This window comes from Hydra vulgaris, chromosome 10 (genome assembly GCF_038396675.1).
Source record: "Hydra vulgaris chromosome 10, alternate assembly HydraT2T_AEP".
Classification (NCBI taxonomy): domain Eukaryota; kingdom Metazoa; phylum Cnidaria; class Hydrozoa; order Anthoathecata; family Hydridae; genus Hydra; species Hydra vulgaris.
In genome coordinates, this window is record NC_088929.1 from 1,717,660 (window position 1) to 1,744,003 (window position 26,344).

A 26,344-nucleotide genomic window follows, 5' to 3' on the forward strand; every position below is an offset into this window, starting at 1 on the left:
GAATTTTTTTTTATTAATTGATAGACTGCCTGCCCCAACCAAAAACTCAGTCGATGTAGCAACACTCCCTTGCGGGTCAGTCTAAAAGATAGTAGATGTAGCAGCACTCCCTTGCGGGTCAGGCTATTTGTCAGTCGATGTAGCAGCACTCCCTTGCGAGTCAGGCTATTTGTCAGTCGATGTAGCAGCACTCCCATGCGAGTCAGGCTATAAGATAGTCGATGTAGCAACACTCCGCACATGATTTACAGTAAAAAAAATAAAAACATTTTATTAAGATCTATAGTTTGTTCTCTTCCCAAAGACAACAAACTATAGATCTATATATATATACATATATATATATATATATATATATATATATATATATATTAAATTTATTATAATTTCCTAATATTTTTTATTTAATTTTTATGTTATAATTTTTTAATACTTTTTTATTTAATGTTTATGTTATAATTTTTTTGTTTGTATATATATATATATATATATATATATATATATATATATATATATATATATATATATATATATATATATATACATATATGTATATTTATTTTTTATATATATATTTTGAGTTTATTATAATTTTCTGATATTTTTTGATTAATGATTATGTTATAATTACAAGATTGAATTGGAAAATTCCAAGAAGTTGTTGTTGTTGAAAGAGAATGAAATCCAAAAGCTAAATTCTGATATCAAGATTTTACAACAAAATGCTATCCAGACATTGCATGAGGACAATATGCATCAGCTTAGTGAGATAAAATTACAGCATGATTTACAAATTAAAGAATCTTTAAAAAAACATGATGCTCTTTTGGAAGTTAATGAAGAATTGCATAATAAAGTAGAGAAGTCAAATCTTGCATTAAAAAAAATGGAAGAAGAGGCCGAGTTTCTTCGTAAACAAATTAAAGATAATTCTACTTCAGCATCTTTACTTGAATCTCAGCTGTGAGTTTTTATTATTTTAAAAATTTAATAAATGAGAGGAATCAAAAGAAAGGGGGGGAGGGGCTTGGAAAAAAACTAAAAAATGAACAAACTTCACACCACTACCCACCCCCATTTATTCAGCTGATGAAAGTACTGGTTTTGGTTGTAGTTACTGGAAGCAATTTTTTTTTCGTTTTAATTTTCTTTTCATGTTATATATAAATTAGTTTAAAATAAGTCTTAGAAGAACTGATGTTTAAAAGAAATTAAGCTTGAAATGGTTAGATCAAATTAATTGGGGAAATAAAAATAATCTAAGAAAATCAGAAATTTTATGTCAAATAAAATGGAAGAGAATAGTAATTATTTACTTTATAATTTTATTAATTAATAATTATCAATGTTATTATATTAAAATTTGCATTAATAATGTCATATCTAATCTAATCTACATTACTAGTATATTCTGCTTACTTTAATTTTTAAAATCAATTTTAAATGATTTTTTAAATTTCACTTTTAGGTATTCTTTAAAAGAACAGTTAAGTATTGCACATAGCAACCAAATGAAAGCAGAAAAAGATTATGAGGAACAGATTAGTGTTGCACTTAGCAACCAAAAGAAAGCAGAAAAAGATTATGAGGAACAGATTAGTGTTGCACTTAGCAACCAAAAGAAAGCAGAAAAAGATTATGAGGAACAGATTAGTGTTGCACTTAGCAACCAAAAGAAAGCAGAAAAAGATTATGAAGATATAAACAAACAGCTTAATGAAATAGTCATGAAAAAAGATAAACTGCAAGCTGAATTTAACCAGGTTGTTATTTTGCTTTGTTTTTTTTTTTCTATATTTCTTCAAATTGTTACATTTTTTTCATTAATAAGTTATTTTAGTAATTATTCAGTTATTTAGTGATTGATTAAAATGACCTTTTAACAAGATAAACTTTTATGACATCGCTTAGATAGTAAGATTTTAAAGATGATAATAATGATTTTAGATTTTCTTTACCAGTAGTAACCAGTATTCAAGTTGTTTCTGTTAAACTTCTGAAAGTTTTTATTTATGACCGTAAAGTAACTAATTAATAAATTTAAAAGTTTGTAATAATTTAATTATTTAATTTACAAATTGGTAATTGAAAAAAAAAAAAAAGTTTGGGTATACATTGATTTCTTTGTGTGTATTGCTTATTATTACTGAGCTAGTGTGTTTAGTTAGTACTGAGTACACTAGTACTGATCTAGTGTAGTTGGTTAGTACTGAGTGTGGTTCACTAGTACTGATCTAGTGTAGTTGGTTAGTATTGAGTGTGGTTCACTTGTACTGATCTAGTGTGGTTAGTACTGAGTGTGGTTCATTTGTATTGATTAAATGTGGTTGGTTTGTACTGAGTGTGGTTCACTAGTACTGGTCTAGTGTAGTTGGTTAGTGCTGAGTGTGGTTCACTAGTACTGATCTAGTGTGGTTGGTTAGTAATAAGTCTGATCTAGTTTTTTAGTAGTGATTTATTGGTTTAATGAGTAGTGGTTTATTGTTTATTGATCTTTTTTGATTTATTGTTTTTTGCAAACCTTGTATTTTTTTAATAATTTTGTTTTGAATTTGATCCAGTTTTAATGTTATCTATAAAAGATTTTTATTGATCCAGTTTTAATGTTATCTATAAAAGATTTTTTAAGAGATTTTTCTCAAAAAGGAAGTAATTGTTTTTGTTTAAGTGTATATTTTAATATGGATTTCCTTTTATATTTTTGAAGGTTTTTTTTTGTATTTTTTAAATGTCACTAACATTTTATTATTTTTAAATAAAAAGTTATAAAAGTTATTATAAAAAATGCTACAAAAAAAATCTTAAATATATTTATGCTTTTAACATTCATGTATACTTTTGATAATTCAAAATTAGAAATGTGAACAAGAAGCAAACTACAAAAAAGAGCTTGAAGTTCTACATGATCAGTTAAATCTTGAAAGAGGACAAAATGTAGTTCACAAAAATAAGCTTGTTGAAGAAAATGAGATAGAAACTCTTCGTAAACAAGTGAGAATATATTTAAGGTACATTATTAGTGGCGTATTTGAGCTGATTTTGACACCAGTTTGGGCATTGCCTAAAATAATCGATTCAAACTTTAACTCTCTGCAGTTTAAATATATCATTGCTATATAAGTTCTCTTTTTTATGTAAGCATGAATAAAACTTTTACATTTGATACATAAGATAACTGTAGACAAATTAATGCTATTTTTGTTCTTTGAGAATATAAATTTTCAACAAAAAATTTAAATATTGGCTTTGAATAACTGTAAGAGAAATTATCTTATGTTGTAATTAGACATTGAACATAAGAGTTTGATGCATTGAGCTTTTGCTTTTGTAATGCTTATTTAAGGTTTTTACGCTGAATAATGAAGAAAAAGTGACTTTCAAATAAAGGGTTTATATGTCTTAAAAAAGTGCTTAACTGAATCTTGTTTTTCTGTGTGCTGTAAAATGGCATTTGCGGTTGCCATTTTTAAAAACTCTGGAAAACACTCTGATCTTCTAACTCTTGTCCAATCTTCTATCTAGCAAAGTCTTAATCTTACAACTTACTCTATGACAATCAATTCAGATTCTGATTCTCTTCTAATGCTGACTCGTTAACTGTTTTAACAGATTAATTGGAGGTTTAATATTAAATGGAGGTGACAAGGCAAGGACTATTGCTCATGACATGTCAAAGGTTTTAGATCTAATCACACTGGTTTTAGATCTAATCACACTGGTTTTCTTCATAAACTTGAAAAAAAGTTGAAATTATTACTCATATGGATCAAGAAAATTTACTAAACAAAAAACCTGAATTAATTTCATATGGATCAAAGTTTTGTTGCTTAAACAGCTTTAGTTTTATAAACTAAAACTTTTGCTTGGCTTATTTATGACTTTACTTTACCTGTCCTTTCATACTCTTAAAACTTTTATTCATCTAGTTTTTTTCCTCACACATCAATGCTTTGTCACACCCTTTTTTTATCACACCAATGCTTTGTTACACCTTTTTCCACATCAATGCTTTGTCACACCCTTTTTCCACATCAATACTTTGTCACACCCTTTTTCCACATCAATCCTTTGTCACACTTTTTTTCATGTTTATCAACCAAATCGATCGTTTTGAAAATAAGCTTTTTTTTTTGAAACAGTTCTTCTTTTTATACTGGTGTCCCAAATAATTGCTGGATACGTCATTAAGTATTGAAGTATTTTTGTAATGCTTTATTACAGAAACTGTGTTATAGAAAGTTTTAAAAAGACATCAAATTTATTAATAGCTCGAAATGCTAGAAGTAGCAAACACTTCATTGACTGCCAAGTTGAAAAATAATAATGCAAAATCAGGTAAATTAATAAATAAAAAATAAATTGACAATGATGGTAATGATGATGATGATGATGATGATGATGATGATGATGATGATGATGATGATGATGATGATGATGATGATGATGATGATGATGATGATGATGATGATGATGATGATGATGATGATGATGATGATGATGATGATGATGATGATGATGATGATGATGATGATGATGATGATGATGATGATGATGATGATGATGATGATGATGATGATGATGATGATGATGATGATGATGATGATGATGAAGATGATATTTATTTTATGTTATAGATTCATCACATGTAGAAGAACTAAAAGAACTTCTTAATAAAGTTACAAAAGCAAAAAATGAGAAAGATGCTGAGGTATATATATATATATATATATATATATATATATATATATATATATATATATATATATATATATATATATATATATATATATATATATATACATATATATATATATATATATATATATATATATATATATATATATATATATATATATATATATGTATATATGTATATAATTTCCTTTTTTCCTCAATTCTATTATATTTTTAATTTTAATTTACCTTCTTTACTCTATTTTATAATAATAATTAAATAAATAAAATATTGCTCTAGATGAAATTAATAGTTTTACATCAAAATAAATATGAAAACGTATAAGCAAATTATGCCATAAATTTTATTTTTCTATTATATTTATTATTCTGTTTACTTTTTTATTTTATTTTAGGTAGAATTTTTAAATTCAATTATTGTGGACTTACAGGTTTTTAGTTATATTAGTTTTCTTTAAGATTTTCAATTAGTCAAAAAAAAACCATTAATAATAATTTTTTCTAATAATTTTTTCAAAATTTTCAGAAAAAAAATAAAGAGCTGGATGAAAAAATTAAAGTATTAACATATGGCGATGATATTCATAATGACCTCAATGATACTATGTAATTATTATTACTATGCTATTTTACTTTATTTTGTAAATTTGTAATAACATGCAGGTATATATATATATATATATATATATATATATATATATATATATATATATATATATATATATATATATATATATATATATATATATATATATATATATATGTATATATATATTGACATCATACTGAAATAGTCAGAGCCTCAGCACCTACATTGATTTACTAAATCGGAAGAACATGGGTTTAGGTTGGGACAGCAATTTATTTTTTCATTATTTTTTGATTTATCCTTTTTCTGACAAAGCTGTATGGAATAAAGTTATCAAAAAAATATATACCTATATACACTGTAGTAGCTATATATATATATATATATATATATATATATTATATATATATATATATATATATATATATATATATATATATATATATATTTATATATATATATATATGTATATATATATATATATATATATATATATATATATATATATATATATATATATATATATATATATATATATATATATAATATAGCACAATATAAGTATATATATATATAATATAGTATTATATATATACATAAATATATATATATATATATATATATATTTATATATGTATAAAGTATATTGGTATACATTTTTTTGCTAACTTTATAGCGTACACAATACAGTACAAAAACAGTTTTTCACTATAAATATTGTGTGGTTGGAACTTTTTGTGCATATATATATATATATATATATATATATATATATATATATATATATATATATATATATATATAAATATATATATATTTATAAATAAAATAACATATTTTTTACAACTATAAGTTTCATATTGTATGCAATCAGGTAAAAAATCTGATTTTTCTTGTGGAAAAATAATTCTGAACAAGAAAAAAATGCGTTAGTAAAATCTAATTGGTTTGTGGTTGTCCAGCAAAGATTTGTTCTCATGGACACTTGAATATTACTTCGCCTTTTTTATTTAATAATTCTTTAGGATTTTGATACAAAAAAATTGTTAGTTGCTTGTATAAGCATAATAGGCATCTTTTAGTTATGTTGTTGTAGGAAGGGTGCTTTTTATGATAGACCATGTTAAATTGGGTGTTGTTATTAACTTGTTCTTTATACCCCATAGGTATTTTGAAAGTGCAGTTGAATTTTTAAGTTGTTTGTTTTTGAACAATATCTTGTGGCTTGCCCATCTAATTTTCCACATGCTCTCTGTTAAACCTATATATGTTTAGTCATGTGTGTTTGGGAATAATACAATGCACTTATAAAGTTCATAGGGCAGGTTTCGTTTAGTTTGCAATTGCAAGCTAAAATGGCAGTTGGGTTCATCAAAATAATTTTATTGTTTTGATTCTTTATATATATATATATATATATATATATATATATATATATATGCAATATATATATATATATATATATATATATATATATATATATATATATATATATATATATATATATATATATATATATATATATATATATATATATATATATATATATATATATATATATATATTGCATTTTCTGAGTGGCCATCAACTTTAAAAATTCAGAAAATTTTGTTATTATATCAAAAAGTTAGAAAATGTAATAAATTTTGCAAATTTCATAAAAGAGTCAAGGACTTTTGCTCGATTCAGACACAATAATTTATTTATATTTTTTTGAAAAAAACATGATTTGTTGTATTTAATCAGTTTAATTGTTGTGTTCTCTGTCTTTATCAAAATAAAATTTTTATATATACGCCTTTATCAAAATAATATTTTGATAAAGGCGTGTCTTTAACACGTTTGCTGCCAATCTATTTTAAACTAAGCTTGATTTCTGTGCCAAGCTTTAAAGTCTGCAATGATTTATTTTTACCGAGGCTGGTTTCATTCCCATTGTTAAGGCTATATATCAACATTTCAATAATTATAATATTTTTAATCGAATATAATTTTATGATATTTTTTATGCTGAACATAACTGACAAAAGTAAGCACTACGAGTATACTCTTACTAGAGAACTAGACTGGCACTAGAGAAGAAGTTTTTTTGCCCAGTGCTGAAGTACAAGTATAATCGCATTTTTGAGTATAACTCATTGCGATGACTATTGAATATAGCTTATTTGATGCATTAAGAATAGTGCTATTCACATACACGTAAAATAAATTCACATGCACGTAAATGATGAGTAAAAATAGTAATTTTTATTTTGTTTTCTTAACTGTTGTGTTTTTTAGAATCTAAAATATATTTCATAACTACATTGTTATTAATGCGTAAAAAATTTGTTAGTAATGTATAGGATTTGCAATCCCAGATCCTGGGATCCGGTCTAATTTTATAACCCTGAATTGGCCAGATTATTTTAAAATATCCTGGGATTGAGAAATTATAAAATTACAGTACCTGCATTGTCCAATTAATATCTGTATTTAAATTGCGCCAAATAACAACATAGTTATAAAATTTAGTACCAATGCAATGCAATGTTTTCATTATTTGTTTATAAATTTAAAGTAAGTTTAATCAATCTTATATATTGTGACCATTACTGATGCGTTTATTAGGAAATAGTAAACAATGTTATAAAAAAAAAGACAAAATATTAGCTGTGGAACTAAGTTCTCAATTTCTTTTTTGGAATTTGGGTTTCCAATAAAATAAGAAGTCGCTTAAATGAAAATAGTTTAGATAGTTTGAGCCTTTTCAAGCAAATAATATACTGTGTAAAAAATAAACTCTGTGTAAAATTTAATAGAAAATTCCCAGGATTCGGGATTGTATAATTAGTTCCCAGAATTTCCCTGAAATCCCAGTTTTATTTTATACTTTAAAACTAATTTAGATTTTTTAGTAAAATTTGTAGTAAAATGACCAAAACTTGTACATAAAGTTATTTTTTTGTCTTTAGAAAAAATTATCTTAGGACAATTATTTGTAATATTCGTTTCGATTAACCATTAATAATTAACGATTGCACCATTAACAATTCTCTTTCAACAGTTATTTGTAACTCTCTTTGACAATCAATAATAATTGCAAAATTATTCCCAAAGTTACAAAATTTTAAACTAGTTAACTACTCCAATCACAAAACGTTCAAATAGCGTTCAATATTTCTAAATAAGAGCAGTTAGATCCTTCTCATGGTGAAAATATAATTATTTCACTATGATATGGTTCTAATTGCATTTTGAGCAATTTATTTTCAATAAAGAGTGAAACATTTTTCCTCGTGCGGAATTTATCTCGAAGGGAATAGTTTTGCAATTATTATTGATTGTCAAAGAGAGTGTTACAAATAACTGTTGAAAGAGAATTGTTAATGGTACAATCGTTAATTATTAATGGTTAATTTAAACGAATAATACAAATAGTTGCCCTAAGATAATTTTTTCTAAAGACAAAATAAATAACTTTATGTACAAGTTTTGGTCATTTTACTACAAATTTTACTCAAAAATTTAAATTAGTTTTAAAGTATAAAATAATACTGGGATTTCCGGGAAATTCTGGGAACTAATTATACAATCCCGAATCCTGGGAATTTTCTGGGTTTTTGCAAACCCTAGTAATGTATAAAAAAAGTTTTTAACAATGTGAAAAAAATGAAAAGTGCATACTAAAATGTTTATTAAAATATTAAAAAACATTTTAGTGTGCACTTCAAATTTTTTGGAGAGCAAAAAACCATTGGATTTCTTTAGACTATTTGTTACAGAAGAGCTTGGTAGTTGAAACTAATTGCTATGCAATGCAAGAAATCAATAAGCAGCATCTGCTCTGAATAAGCTCACATTTTAAAGATTGAAAACCAATAAATTCAGAAAATATGCAACAGTTCCTTAGAGTTCTTCTTCATATGGGATGTGACAAACTGCCATTCTTTGAACACTACTGATTTAAGAACAGTCTTAATAGATTTCCCTTATTTCATAATAATAATGCCACAAAATAAATTCAAACTAATGTTACTGTTCTGGCATTTAAATGACAATGAAGATTTAGGTAGTGGGCGCTAGTGTAAAATTTTTGGACTTCTTGATCACTTGAATAATACAATGGACAACATCTACTATCTTAATAAAAGTATTTCAGTTAATGAATCAATGATGCTTTCCTTGGGAAGTCTTCTTTGGGGCGTCTTATATTCAGGCACTATGTGAAAAATGAAAGAAATAAGTATGAAATCAACTTCTATGAGCTTTGCAAAATGTGATTTAGATTTGTACAAAAAGTAAAAATCTACTCTGGTGAGACAACTCTTGAATAACCTTTGTTGGGTCAAATCATAGCTATTGTTTTAGATTTAATGGAAAAATTTCTGGAAAAAGGTTATCTGTACACCAATAACATCTAAAATTCCTTTGAATTAACAACACACATGATAAATCAAAAAACATACATATATGGTACGTTAAGAACTGACCGAAAGTTAAATCCAAAAGAATGTACAAAAGGTAAACTGCAACAGGGAGACGATATAAGCAGAAGCAGAGAGGGTATAATGGTTGCTAAATTGAAGGACAAAAGAGATGTGGTAATGATTTTCAACTTGCATTCATTGCAAATGATTGAAGTGACAAACAGAAGAGGAGAGAAGAAAATGAAACCCAAACATTGTTAAAGATTACAATCAATGTATGTCAGAAGTAAATAGCGTGGATCAAATGGTATCATATTATCATTGCCCTAAGAAAGACAATTAGGTGGTATAAAAAAGTAACTCTTCATCTCTTTGATATTTTTGAGTTTAATGCTTACTGCTTAAGCAGCAAGTATGGAGTAAATAAGACAATTTCCTTGCTTAAGTTTAGAAAATTAGTTTTTATGGATTTATTGGGTGAACTTTTAAATGAAATTGTTAATCAAATCACCAATAATTGCCTCCACTACTTGACTTCAATACCACCGTATGAAATGAAAAAACAGCCTACAAAACCATGTTGAGTTTGCTCTAAAATAAAATGTAAAGAAATATGTTATGAATGTGCTGTTTGTGGAAATAGACCTCTGTAAAGTATAAACCTATTCTTTTGAATGTATCATTCAAAAGAATAGGTTTTTACTTTAATTTCCTTGAGATTAAAACAATATCAATGCTTTACTTTTTAAGGCTTTTTCTTTTAAATTAGGTTCCCATGATTTTTAAAGTAAAAACTTATATTTTTTTTAAAGTAAAAACTTATATCTATTCTGAAAATCAACTGTGGAGATAAGGGGAAAAAAATAATATGAATAAACAAAGCCAATCTCTTAATAAGTATTATTTGAATTAGTCAACTACAAGTTTACTCTTAGTTGGCAAACTAAGAGTAAACTTGTAATTTTGCAAAGCATCTGCAAATTGTTTAGCACTTATATGTGAGCTGTTAAATAAGATGCACTAACATAACTACAATCTAAAAGAGTGTTTACTTCATCATGATTAATTTGTTCATTTATTAAAATATTGGTACAGTGGCGACCCTTCTATATGTATTTCTACAAGTATTTAACAGCCTTAACAGACATGCAACCTTCAACATTAATGTGGGCTTGATACTACTTTAATAACCATTGATTGTAAAGTACCACCCAGCAGTTATCTACATTGTTGCCTTGTTACATTGATAACCAAACCATTATCACAATGTCTATAGTGTGGATAACCATTATGAACTTTTACTGTGTTAGCATTAAATTCTTTAGGATAATTTTTGCTTCACACCCCATCTTTCATGCAGGAAGAATTTGGATTCAGTATGCCACATGGGCGGTGAATCATGCAAGTTTTAATAACATAAAGTTCACGATTAACAATCATATCTGGAATTTCTGCAGATATTAAATTATTGATATTCTGTGCTGTTTTAAACTTATCACCATTTGCAAAGTGAAGTAAAGTATGAGCATGTGGCAAACCATGCTTTCAAAGTTCAATAACCTGAACATGTGTAACAACACTCCTTAATACACCCTGCTTAAAAATGTCATGGAGAAGGTTATTTAATTTGAGTTTAAATACTCAAGTAACAGTCAGGTCTATCATTTGCTGGCTGACCTGGATAATAATTTTCAGTTATCTCATGCCTCTCATTTTTTATCTCATTATTTATCTCATTTAGGTTGCAAGTGAAAGCAATAAAAGATCTGGTTTACCTTATACCTTATCTGGTCTACCTTTTATTGGTTTTATCTGGTCTACCTTTTATTATAGCCATAGCATCTTCAAAGTTTCCTTTTAAAGCTCTAGGACTTCCTACGTAAATTGATGGCAAAACTACAACATGTCCTGGTCTAACATTATGATCATTTTCAAGGTTGTTTACATGTTCGTGTAAGGCATCATACTGCTTACTTCTGAGTTTGTTTTGGTTATTTCTGATGAAAGTAAGGTGCTGAATTTCAATTTTAGCATATACATCAACAGCATATTGCTGAAACAGTTTCTTGTCATAAAAGAGCAAAGAAAAAAATTGGCTAACTGAAAGTCTATAGATGTAATACTGAGATACTGTAACATGATTTCTAACCAATGTAGCACAATCAGTGTTGTGAATCAATTGATTATGCCAACTAATATCACCCCTTGAAAGAAATAGAGGATAAACCATACGATCTAAGTTGGCAGATATACTTGATATAGTTTTAAGCGGATGACCTCTTTGGTAAATAACAACTTCCTTGGAAGCAGGTGGAGCGCCCTCTTCACCAACAAATACAAAACCAACAAATTCAACTTCATTATGTCAAGGGAGGTTATAGCGGCATTATCTTGCCCTTCAAGTAAATACATTTTTAGAACTGAGACTGAGCAACCTTCTATAGCTTGTTTTTCCGCGCAGCGGCTTTGTTTGTCAAGTTTTGTGTTTCGGAGTTATAGAGTTGAGAGAGGGTTATAACCACAATTAAGTAGCCTCCTCATCTGTAGTGGCCTTCTGGGCCTTGGGGAGGTGAATTAACAAAAAAAAAAAAAAAAAAAAAAAAGCTGCCTGATGAATTTTTTTATCTTCCACTTCAGCCATGTTTTTAAAATTTCAAATGGGTTCTCTTCACTAATAATAGTTTGCAATCGAAACATTAAATCATTTAAGCAAAGATCATCACCAGGATGTTGCATTCTAAATTTACTTTATTTACTTAAATGGATTATAGATGTATATGTTGGCGGAACATCTTGATCTGGCCTAAGATAATCTATACAATGAAAAACTTGACCATATATTCTAAAACATGGTGGCCCATGATTCATGAGTTGAACTACATTAGATGTAAATCAAACAAAAGAAAACCAGGCATTATAATTTCAAATATATTTTAATAAATTATAATCTGGAATGATGTTACTTCTTGCTATACAATGCATTCTTTCGTGTCTAGCAGCATATGTAGCGTTTTATTAATTTCATTTTGCCCAAGTCTATTTCTTGCATTTCTATGACAATTATTTTCAACTTGCCTAACTACACTCTCCTTGTTTGAGTTCAAAGACTTAATTATGTATTTCCAGAATAAATACTAATAAAGGCTAGAAAACACCTAGAACTAAAGCAGTAAAACAGTTTGACACTAAACAGTGCCAAGTCACACCTCTGCTAAGTACATTGCTTGGCTGGCAAGGTTGAAAGTTCTTCCTCTACATGTTTGCCAAGTCACAGCACTTTGAAAAAATGGAAACTACATAATGTAAACTATGTACCATCTATAAACACAATATATATATATTTAACCTTATATAAACATATTTAAACATATTTATAAAACAATTATATAGTACATATTACCACATATACAAATAATAATAAAAAAATATTTTATACTATTATAAAAACATATTCATAAAACAGTTATAAAGCACGTATTACCACATGCACATACTTATCAAAAAAGCATATATGCTAACAATAAATGTATATAACTTGAATTGTGCAAACAAAACTTTTAAAAATGCATGAGAAAATTTAAAAAGATTTAAAGTAAACAGAATATAAATATCTTTACACAACATAGATTTATGTTATATATATTTATTTTTATATATTTATACAAAGATAAAATAGTTAATAAAGTAGTAACCAGTAACCACAGTACCACACAGTAACCAGTTTTATCGAAATAGAATTAGTATAACTTTTTTGTTGCAAAAAAAGTGGATAAAAAATATTTAGGCCATACTCCTATTTTTCTTCTAAAATATAAGCTCAATAAAAACAAAACTGCTAAAAAAAAATAAAGATAAAAGAAAAACTAAAACAAACAAAATGTAAATGATTTAAAAAATTAAAAGGAGTGATCCTTTCTACTTTATATCTAATAAAAATGTTATATATAAATTGCTAAACTATTTTCTATACTTACTACAATTATAATATGATCTTATTGATATATATATATATATATATATATATATATATATATATATATATATATATATATATATAATATATATATATATATATATATATATATATATATATATTAAAGTTAACCAATTCCAGAGGCACTTTTAATATTTATGTTCTTTTTGACCTATAAAACAAAACTATGAAATATTATTGAAATCAGAAAATATTTGGAACCTAAAGTTTGCAGACAATTTTTTGGCTTGATTTTTAAAATATTTACTTTTGTACCTATTTCCAAGAGCTAATCAGTAATTACTGTTATTACCTGCAAAGAATTTGTATTTAGTATTTATTTACTTACTTATTAGTTACCAAAGATCATAGATCACAAATAAAAACAAAACAAACAAAATGGTGGAATCTTGACTGCAGACAGCAATTTTAAAACAAATTTAAAATAAATGAAATAATGCAAAACATTTTTTATTTACTTACATATAGTTACCAAAAATTAGATTATAGAGCTAATGTAAACCAAGTGGTGGTTGGCAGACAGAAATAATGGCTGAAACAAGATTAAAAACTTTCATTTATTTGATTGGGGAACCAGAACCATATTTTAGTGGCAGAGTTTTGCCCACAAGTTCGGAAGTTTTAAGAATATATTTTTTCCATCATAAAAAGAACAGTCTAAAAGATACCTTAAAAAGAACTCTAAAAGATACCTTAAAAACTGTAGTCCAACAGTTGTGTGAGACCTGGTCCAAAGCTAGAATTCCTACTGCTGAATAGAAGTATTGTTCGTAAAACTAAAGCTTTATTGGAAAGATACAGAAATATTTTGGAGAACAAGAGTTGTGGTGAGCCAGCACAGCAGGTAAAAGGGGAAGATTTTTTAAACTCATTAAATTGTCTCTGATATTGCCTACCACAATGCATTGAAGCTGATATAAATAGAAGAAGATCAAATATTTCTTGCAGACCAATGTTCAGAAAGAAAATATGCCATGGGAGGTGTAGGCAGAACTTTGGCAAATAAAGAAGAAAATAAATAATCAAGAATGCAAAACGAAGTTCAACATGGTATCAAAGAAGAGGAGAGAAAGCGAAAATCCAAAGAATGTCTGGAAATAGAAAAAGAATTATTGTCATCATCAGGTTGTTCAAGCGAAGCATCTATATCTAGCAATGAAGACTATATGGTTCAACAACATAACAATTTGTTGAGGAACATTGTCAGGAGAAATCTCCATCAACTTCTAAATGTGCAAAGGTATCTGTTTTAGATGTTATTCCTTCAGCACTTGCACCTGCGCTTAATCTTACAAATATAAGTGACAGAAAAGCAGCATATATTTAACAGCAGCCATCCAAACATATGGTGACAATAATATATCAAAACTCCCAATATCTTGTAGTAGCATTAGAAGAAGCTTAATGTAGCATCGTTTTCAACATTATGCTAACATTAAGGTAGCCTTTAGTTTGGAGGGACCTTTGCTTATTCATATTTATGGAAAACTTTTGCCATCAATTTCAGGTGAGCCCAAAGAAGTTGATTGTCAGGCAATTCTAGTTTCAGGATTAGGAACAGAAAACCTTTTCGCAATTCCTAAAGTGGCACAAGGGACTGGTGAGCTTATTGCAAATGCAACAATGGTTGCTATTTCTGATTGGAAATTGCAAAATCAAATAGTTGCAATTTCTTTCGACACTACAGCATCAAACACAAGTCGACTAAATGGTGCATGCACGATTTTAGAAAAAAAATTGAAAAAATCTGCTCTGGTTGGCATGTCATCATCATGAGCATGAAGTTCTGTGTGGCGATGTCTTCAAGGCAGTTTTTGGTCCATCCTCTGGTCCAAATGTGTTGTTGTTTTGTTGATTTCAGGAATATTGGCCAAACATAGGCATAAGAAACATATACAGCTTGCACCGATCATTGTTTAAATGAAGAACTTAAAGAATTGAAGAGAGAGAAAGTTGATTTTATTTTAGGATTGTTGAATGGAAAGGCAGGAAATTTACCCAGAGAAGATTATCGTGAACTTTTGGAACTTACTTTGATCTTTCTTGGAGATATTCCACCTCAAGGCATACGGTTCCGAGTTACTGGTGCTTTTCACCTTGCTAGGTGGATGTCTAAAATAAATTATGTTTAAAGATTTTCTTATTTCAAACTCAATTTAAGCTCACCAAGCATGAAAGTTCAGAGTGCTTGGAGTTTAGTTTGTTTGTTGCTCTTATCTATGTAAAAGCATGGGTAACCTGCGCATACTCATGCGATGCTCCATTCAACAATTTAAATCTCATAAAAGCATTAACAAAGTTCTGTTCAACATCGAAAGTTATCTCAACAACTGCGTTGAAAGCAATGGGTCACCATTTGATGGTAAGTTTCAAATGTTATCAAAACTTATGGTATCTTGGAGAAGGACTAGCACCGCTTGATCTATTTTATGATTTTATGTGCCGAACAAAAAATGACAAAAAAACTTATGGTAGCTAAATTGCAAGATCAGATTGCAGACAAATAAGAACTCAATTGTTGATCAATCTGATGCACTGGAACTGAAGATCTGCGTGCAAAACCTCTGGAGTATTTCATTGGACCATCTTCACGTTTCTTTTTTGATGCCTTACAGTTAGACATGTCCTGAGGATGTTGAGAAGTGGTCAGATATTCTAAATTATAAGGCCACAAAGAAAACGGTTAAGGCACTAAAAGTTGTCAATGATAGTGCAGAAAGAGGAATTGCTCTAGCCTCTGCATTTAATTATTCAATAACAAAACAACAAGAGCAAAAACAATATTTGTTTCAAATGATGGAAAGGAAGATCCTGGCAAAGATTTCCCAATCCAAAGAAATCAACGTTACTTTCAGATGTTGGTTGTAACCAACCCTCGGAATTAGGGTCGGCATTCGGTAATGCCGACCTAACTGCCAACCTGAAAGTGTTTGAGGTCGGCAAAAATTTGCCAACTTCGTTTTTATGTTTTATGGTAAGACCTTTGTATCAAATAATTTTTGCCGACCTGATGCCGACCTCTAAGAGATTGAGGTCGGCAAATTATTGCCGACCTCATTTTTCCTAATTCCGAGGGTTGGTTGTAACTGAGCAATTAACTGAAAACATGGGACAAACAGTGAAAACTGAACAATGGAAAAGTATTAAAATAAGACTTCCTTTTAATTTACTGTAAAGATATAAAATGTGTTGCATGTTTTTTATGATAATAAAAAAATTTTTAATTTTTGGAATATTCTTAAAAATTACTAAAAATATTGATATTTCGAGGTCGATGAAGCAGTTCTAAATATTGTCCAATATTCTCCAAATTTTTTGTGGTTTATTTACGAAGCAAAAGGAACATAAAAGTGCAAGTGCCCTTATATATATATATATATATATATATTTTTTTTTATTTTTTTATTTTTTTTTTTTTAAACATCTTCGCTTCCAACAAGGCTGCAAGCAGCCACTAATTAAAGTTGGAAGTTACTGTAAGAGAAAAGATGAAGATTGTAGAGCAAGATAACGATTGACGGACGATTTAAAAGATTGCAAATTATATGAATCAGGAAAGCAAGATGAAGGAAGCGAATTCCAAAGAGCTGATGTTCGAGGAAAAAAACTAGACGAATAAGCGTTTTTGGAGCACTTAGGAACAGTCACAGAAAAAGGATGACACTTAATTGAATGACGAGTAACACGAGAATGAATTTTAGTAGATGGCACAAGAGACGCTAGCTCTTTCGAGCAGTGCCCATTATAGTATTTGTAGAAAAGAGAAAGAGAAGCAACATTACGACGATGTGATAATGGTTGAAGGTTGGCTGCAAGAGCAGGTCCAACTATGTTTACAATGCGTTTTTGCACCTTGTCTAAAAGAGAAAGGGCATCATTAGAAGATCCGCCCCAGATATGGCAACAGTATTCCATACAAGGCCGGATTTGAGATTTATAGAGGTAGAGAATAGAATCCAGAGTAAGAAAGTGGCGAGCTCGATAAAGAGATGCAACCTTAGCAGATGCTAATTTTGCAACCGATTTGATATATGGTTTCCAAGAAAGATTGGAAGTAAGAGTTAATCCTAGAAGATGAAGAGTAGGTGACTCATCGAGTACATCACCATTCATAAATATAGGAAGATCTAAATTATTGCGATAACGATTGGCTGAAAAAAATTGGGTTTTATCTGAATTAAAGTTCACCAGCCACTGTGAGCCCCATGCTGTAGCATAAGTGAGATCCTTTTCAAGCTCAAATGCCCCCTCCAGGCAATCAGAGGGTGTTGGTTTCTTATCACGACAAGAATAAATGGTAGTATCATCAGCAAACAATGCCAACTTAGATGTGAGAATATCTGGAAGATCGTTAATGTAAATTAAAAAGAGTATAGGGCCAAGGATAGAACCTTGAGGAACCCCTGAAGTTACAGAATAAGAAGAAGAGTATTGTCCATCGAGGACAACTTTTATGCTACGATTGGAAAGGAAGGTTTCAATGATCTTAAAGATGTTGCCGGATACACCATAAGAAGAAAGCTTATGGAGAAGACCAGCATGCCAAACTTTATCAAACGCTTTTGAAATGTCAAGAGCGATGGCCTTAACCTCTCCACCTTCATCTAACGCACGATAAAACCTGTAAGTTATTACTGTTAGCAAATCAGCTGTAGAACGAGAAGATCGAAATCCATATTGATGGTCAGAAAGTAAGTTATTAGATTCAAGATGAGAAATTAAGTGTTTGTTAATTAAAGATTCAAAAACCTTGCTTATGATAGGAAGAAGACTTATGGGACGGTAGTTAGACGAATCAGATCGCTCCCCAGAATTTTTGAAGATAGGGATAACAGATGCGGCTGTCCAGCAGGCTGGAAAACAAGACTCTGATAAGCACTTGTTGAATAGTTTTGAGAGTATAGATGACAGCTCTGGAGAACACTTCTGCAAGACAATAACAGGTATGTTGTCTGGGCCACAAGCTGTAGAAGAGTCTAGACAGGAAATCACTTTAGATACAGATGCTGAAGTGATATGAATGTCAAGCAATGAATCAACCTGTTTGTTGGCAATATCAGGTAGAACGCAATTAGTGGAATCAAGAGATGATATTGATGAAAAGTTTTTAACAAACAGTTCGGCTTTGTCTTTAGGTGAGGTGACAAAGTCTGAACCATACAAGAGAGGTGAAATTATAGATTTGCCCTTATTATTGATATTATTAAAGATTCTCCAGAAGTCACGAGAGCCTAATTTTTGAGATGAGATACGAGATTTCATGACCTGAGAATAGCGGGTTTTGGCGTTAGACAAAACCTTTTTACAGTTGTTTCTAGCAGTAATGAACAGACGTCTGTTTTCTGGAGAATTGTTTTGCTGATAAATATGGAAGTAACGGTTTCGATTGGCAATCGCAGCAGCACAGTGTGAGGAAAACCATGGAGGAGAGTGAGGCTTGACCTGGAATCGTCGAGAGGGAATAAAAGATTTCATGCCAGCCTGAATCCACGAAGTTATATAAGAAGCACATTTGTCGACAGGAAGTTGAAAGATTTCTACCCAAGGGCCATCACGAAGAAAATCACGGAAAGAATCCCAGTCAGCTTTACTGTAGTTGTAAGAGGTTCGATAGTAGGGGTATTCAGGTGATGAAGAAGAATGAGATATTAGTTTTAAAGAGATCAAACTGTGATCAGAAGCACCTAAGGGTGAATGTGGAGAAACTGAGCACTGACTAGGATCAGAAACAAGACATAAGTCCAGTAGAGAAGGTAAATGATTCGGGTTGTCAGGAAAGCGAGTTGGAAAGTTGACTATTTGAGTTAGGGATTAAGAAAGGCAAAAGTTGTGGGCTTTAATGCCTGCAGAGTCACTGACACTAGAGCCAAGCCATTCAGAGTGGTGAGCATTAAAGTCACCGACAACAACTATATTAGCTGATGGATAAAGAGAGAGGGCTTGGTCAATATGATCAGAAATAACATCAAAAAGTGTACAGTCTTGAGATGAAGGAGATCGATATAGAACAAAGAGAAAGGCAATAGAGTGAAGTGGTGCTAAACGAAAGCACATGAAAGAATAGTCTGTGGATTCAAACCTAGTTTCACGACAAACAGGTGAATTCTTACGAATGTAAATGCCCAGGCCAAGCATGTGACTATTGGAGTCTTTACGAATCAGAGGAAGATAACCATCAACACTAAGATCACAAGATGAGACAGCCGAACTCAAATTAGTCTCACAAAGAGCAAGTAGGTCTGGTGAACTTTGCAAGAGATAAGACTCAACAGAAGAAAAGTTACTTCGAAGACCGCGAATATTAGTGAATGATAGGTTTAGAGAACTTGGTGATGATGATGGTTTTTTGTGTTTTATAGTTTTTGGTACTTTATTCATTTTTAAATTAGATTGAAGAACTTGACTCAAAGCATAGATAGTACTCAGAACACCGTTTAATAGCCCAAGCAATTGCCTCATTACTACTAATAAACCCTAAGCCGTAACAAAGGGCTCCAAATGTGGCCTCCGCAATGCACACCAAAAGTACAAACAGGGACACCATCCATGCGCAACATGGCACTGTTAATACTTTGATATTTTTCAGCTGTTGATGGAATCAGCCTCTCTGAGAGCTACCACAGAGTTCGGGAAACCTGACTACCAGCCGGCCTCAGAACCATAAAACTGAGTTTTAGAGCTGTACCCTCATAAGGAGATAATAGAATGAGTTGCCTAGTCATAAAAACAGTGACACAAGCAAACCCATGCATTGAGTCAAGAAGATCCAGCATTCAACATCCTAAACTGGAAACAATGTATTAAAAATACATCTGCGCCAGCCTAATAGATGAAGAAGGGGTGCAAGGCTGGTCAACAGATAGAATCTGTTTACCCCTTAAGTCTTTGCCTAGGAGGCCTTCTACAAGACAGTAGCTGGGTGCATTTAACATCTGCCCAAGATGAGTATTTTTATCGAGACACCATCTCTAGCCTTTACTCAACCAAGAGCCCCAAGGCAGGGGGTGTTTTAAATCGGAGTTGGCATCTCCTAGCCTTTGCCTAAAAAGGCGTATCCTACAAGGCAGCAGGACATGAAGCAGATTGTACTGGGTTACATGTTACCAGTAGCAGGTTAACATGATCTGACAATATATATATATATATATATATATATATATATATATATATATATATTTTATATATATATATATATATATACATACATATATATATATATATATATATATATATTTATATATATACATATATACATATATATATATACATATATATACATACATATATATATACATATATATACATACATATATATATACATATATATATTTATATATATATATATATATATATACGTGCATGTATATATATACATATATATATATTTATGTATATATATATATATATATATATATATATATATATATATATTTATATATACATGTACATATATATATATATATACATATATATATATATATATATATATATATATGTATATATATACATGTATATATATATACATTTATATATACGTACATGTAAGTATATATATATATATATATATATATATATATATATATATATATATATATATATATATATATATATATATATATATATATATATATATATATATATATATATATATATATATATATATATATATATACACACATGTATAGATATATATACACATATATATATAAATATATATATATATATATATATATATATATATATACACACACACACATTTTTATAGAAGTCCAATTAAACCAAATTTGCGAATGCGACCATTTTGTGACATTTGCGATGTATTTGATATCCATGATACTGAAGATTGTCCAACACAAACTAATGAAAACTATGGTGGAGTGCAACATCGTGGATCTAGAACTGATGAAAGACCATATTGTTTAATATGTGAATGTAAGTTTTTTATTCTAATGTTTTTGTTAAAAAAAAAAATTTTATGATCAGTTTTTATTGATAGACTATTTTTTGAAAAAATTTGCTGTTCTTGAGTTGTTACTCAAGAAGATTGTTTAATTGTTTTATTATTATTTATTATTCTTAATTATTTCCAAGATTAATTATAGAAATTAAAAAGTTTAAGCATGGATGTATAAAAGTTTGGAGTTTGTGCAATCCCTGTAAGTGTCAAAACTCAAACATCTAAAAATCCAGTCTACACCTCTCATATATATATATATATATATATATATATATATATATATATATATATATATATATATATATATATATATATATATATATATATATACATATATATATATATACATATATATATTTATATTTATATATGTATATATATATATATAGCCCTCTGAATTAGGGTCGGCATTGCCAAATGCCTTATGTCGAATTCATGCTAATATCAAATGAAAATGTTTTGCAAAGTATAGCATTGGTTGAAGCTTGGGAACAAAACACCCCTGATTTTTGGGCCCACCCAGCCCTTAATGTGGGAGCAACAAGTTTTTAAAATATTTTATCTACCATTATCAAAGTTTACATTCATCAAAAAAGTTTCAAATTCATGCAATAATTTCTTAGTGTTCAGTTTTCATTTTTTTGTATTTGTAAATTTGTACATAAACTTTTAAAAAATTATAAAAATTAATGTATAAATAGTTGAAAACAATGTAACTCCACATTGGGTTGATTTTCAGGTTTTCACAGAATATTAATAATTATAAGATGCTATAACAGTTAATGCAAAAATAATTTAAGTTAGACCTTATGCCATTCAACTAAGGATCTGACTGAATGATGTTTATTCCCTGTATTTAAAGTTAATCTGTTTTTTATTAATTTTCCTGGACAATTTTTAAAAATAGAGCTACATTGTTTTTGCACCAAGGTCTTCAATTATTCTTTTTCATGTTTTACGCAAATATAACATAAATGATGCATTTTATAGCAATTTTCATTTTTGATTTTTTTGTTGTTGTTATTTCTAGTGTACTTTACCAGCCAATTTAGTTTAGCAACATCATTTTTAATTCCCTTAATAAAAAAATGATAAGAACTAAATTTTAAGTATATTATTTATTATTATCCAAAGATTTTCTAACTTCAGATAACAGCAGTAAAAATGCTTTAAAAATTAACAAAATAATAAACGTAATAAAAAATCTAAACTTGAGAATTTAGAGAATCTAAACTAGAAAATCGTCAATTGAAAAACAAAGTTTTTTTTATCTTTTGAATGAATGATCTAGCTTGTTTATGAAAACGCTTTTTTTCACATTAAAAAACAAAATAATGTTCTCGACAACTTAATTCATTTATTCGTGACATAGAAAATGTAGTTATTATGCATAACGAACTTCATTATGCATACTATATATATTTATATATATATATATATATATATATATATATATATATATATATATATATATATATATATACACACACACACACACACATAGTGGGTTGCATAAAATAGTCACTACTTTGTTTGTGTGAAATTTTTGTTTTTTTCACAATTATCTTTGAAACCAACTAATTAATACGATTAAAAGTGTATTAAATGTCTTAATAAATTGATTCTCTATCGAATGGTATATAATGGGAACTTGTTATGTTAACCAGTCTTGAGTAATTATTAATTTAATTAAAACATACCTGTATTTCTAATGTAGCAAAAATATATCTGAGGGATCTAAAATTTGGTGGTTGATTTTTTTTGAACTATATAAAGCTTCTTGCAAAAATAAAATAAAATTATCATTTTTATATCTTGAGTTATTTGCATGGTAATTATTTGGTAAAGTAAAAAGACAAAAATGGACAGAAAAGCTGTTTCAGACAAGGTACAATGGTAAATTGTAGGTCTGCTAAAAGATACAACAAAAAGCCAATGAGAAATAGCTTGAATGTACAATGTTTCGCTTAAATGTGTACAGACAATGCTGAAAAACTACGAGCTACATAATGGTGTCAAAGATTTACCAAGGCTTGGTAGGCCTTTAAAGCTAACTTCATGAGACCAAAGTTATCTCAAAAGTTACCGAAAGGTTAGATAAGACCCTAAAATTTCTTACCGCGAACTTGCTGAAGGGTTCACAAATACGCCTGGTAACATTAGTGTTAGTAAATGGACCGTACGAAGATGCCTAAATAAGAAAGGCTTAGATTGCTATGTTGCAGCTCGAAAACCACTTTAGCGTGTCTCAGATCGCCTTAAAAGATTAAAGTGGTGTAGAGAAACCCTTCACTAGTCTATAGAAAACTGGGCCAAAGTCATTTTCAGGGACGAATCCAATTTTGAGGTGATGAATCACAAATCAAGATTAATCATCAAGAGGGTGGCTAGTGAAAAGTTCAAAGAGCGTTTTTGTGTACCAAGGATACAAGGCGGAGGAGGATCAGGCTTTAAATTTAAGAAAAACATAAAAAAATCATTTAAAAAATCAACTGACTCTATTTATGCAACCCACTGTGTATATATATATATATATATATATATATATATATATATATATATATATATATATATATATATATATATATATATATATATATATATATATATATATATATATATATATATATACACACACACACAGTATCGGACAAAACATTTGCAACCAACATCGAACAATGCTAAAAAGTGTTCCTAATTTTACATGTCTTAAAAACAAAACAAACTATACTACCACAGCAAACAGTTCAGGAGTCTGGAGTCATAGCATGCCATGACATGAGCAATCAGCTGACAGGTGACAGCACACAGGCAGAATTTCGTTGACAAGTGCCATTTTTGCAGCGGACAAAACAAGTGCAACTTTTTTGGTTTGTTTCATTTTTTTAAGTCTGGTCCGTGTCAATGTCACAGAAGTTTTTTAATAATTAAAGGAAGTATCCAAAAGTTTCCAGAAGCATGCAGAAGCTTCTAGAAGTTTCCAGAAGAAGCATCTGGAAGCATCCAGTAGCATCCAGAAGTATCCAGAAACATTCAGAGGCATCCAGACGCATCCAGAAGCTTCCAGAAGCATCAAAAAGAAGCATCTAGAATCTTCCAAAACAGGTTCACACAAGTTCATTTTACTATATAAGAGACATGTAAATCGACATATAATTCAGTCATTATATGGAAGTCAATCAGTCAGTATTATCAAGACAGTTTATCAAAGTGAGTTTTATCAAAGTGTTTTATCGAAGAACATCAATACAAGAAGTGAAATACAACAAGTGTTTCATTACGTCAATACAGTCCACATCCAACCAAGACATTGTGTTCCACAGAGCATTATTGTATCATCACAAGGTAAATGTAACACGGTAAGCCTTGAGAAGCGTGATTATTTATTTTTATTATTTTTATGACTTTAAGTCATAAAAATAATAAAAATAAATAATCACGCATTCCACCACTTCTAAAGAGGATTCTATGATCGTCACATCCATCAAGAAGGATCCCTGGATATCATATATTGCTACATCTCATATTGACTGGAATGTGCAGAAATGGGGAACTGTCCTGTTCAGTGATGAATCGAAGTTCAACATCATTGGGAGCGATGGCATTTGCCGTGCACGTCAACTGGCCGGAAAATGTCTCGATTTACGTTACTGCCATAAGACCGTGAAGTATGGTGGAGGCAATGTAATGGTCTGGGGGTGTTTTTCTGCTAACGGTCTAGGTCCAATACATCGAAACGACGGAATAATGGAGCGTTTCATGTATAAAACTATCCTGAAAGATGTTATGTTACCTCATGCTGAATGGAATATGCCAAAAAAATAGGTTTTTCAGCAAGACAACGATCCGAAACACACTGCAAAAGTAGTTAAGCAGTGGTTTCAAGACAACCACCTATCAGTGATGGATTGGCCGCCTCAATCTCCGGATCTCAACCCTATCAAGAACCTGTGGGAGATCCTCAACCGCAGAATTAATCCTGAAGGTGTTCGTAATAAGGATCAACTGTTTGAACAAATCCAAAAGGCCTGGGCAGCGATTCCACAAAGTTTCATTGATCACCTGATTGAATCTATGCCTTGAAGATGCAAGGCTGTGATCGACAACAAAGGATTCGCCACAAAATATTGATAGCGAAATACAGCTTGGTCAACATTTTGTCAAGTTGCACTTGTTTTGTTCAGAAGGAAATCAACTTTTTTTAATACTTTTGATTAATTTATTAATTTTCGTGTACAAATAATGAACTTTGTGATGAACAAAACTTGAAGAACTTTGTCTCTAAACAGTTACATAGTTATTTCTCTAAATTGAAAAAATGCAGCACTTTTATATAAAGAAACTAAATTATCATTATTTGGTTGCACTCGTTTTGTCCGATACTGTATATATAAATATATATATATATATATATATATATATATATATATATATATATATATATATATATATATATATTAGGGATGTAATGGAATTCTGGCTAAAATTTTTGACTTTTAAGTCATTCCGGTTCCGGCTGGATTTACAGTATTTTTAGACTGGAATGCTGGAATTTAATTTTTACTTTTTTTTAAAAAATAGTTTGACAAGGACTATGTAAAAAAACCATTGTCTTACAGAGCAATGAAGAACAATTGGTAAACCTAGGTAAAAAATACAAAACTTTTAACAAACACAATGTAATTTTGTTTGCAGTAATC

The 26,344-nt window shown here is 29.3% G+C and overlaps 1 protein-coding gene across 6 annotated transcripts in view; it reads left to right on the forward strand.

Annotated features, from left to right (window-relative positions):
- The window catches only part of LOC105849952 (CAP-Gly domain-containing linker protein 1), a 129,499-nt gene that overhangs the window by 98,017 nt on the left and 5,138 nt on the right, over window positions 1–26,344 (forward strand). For all 6 annotated transcript variants that reach the window (XM_065807049.1, XM_065807047.1, XM_065807048.1 and 3 more), the window contains 8 exons: window positions 635–963; window positions 1,469–1,763; window positions 2,857–2,991; window positions 4,269–4,335; window positions 4,635–4,708; window positions 5,091–5,126; window positions 5,222–5,301; window positions 21,453–21,619. In XM_065807049.1, coding sequence (XP_065663121.1) covers window positions 635–963; window positions 1,469–1,763; window positions 2,857–2,991; window positions 4,269–4,335; window positions 4,635–4,708; window positions 5,091–5,126; window positions 5,222–5,301; window positions 21,453–21,619 — 1,183 coding nt within the window. The remainder of the gene's footprint in view (window positions 1–634; window positions 964–1,468; window positions 1,764–2,856; window positions 2,992–4,268; window positions 4,336–4,634; window positions 4,709–5,090; window positions 5,127–5,221; window positions 5,302–21,452; window positions 21,620–26,344) is intronic.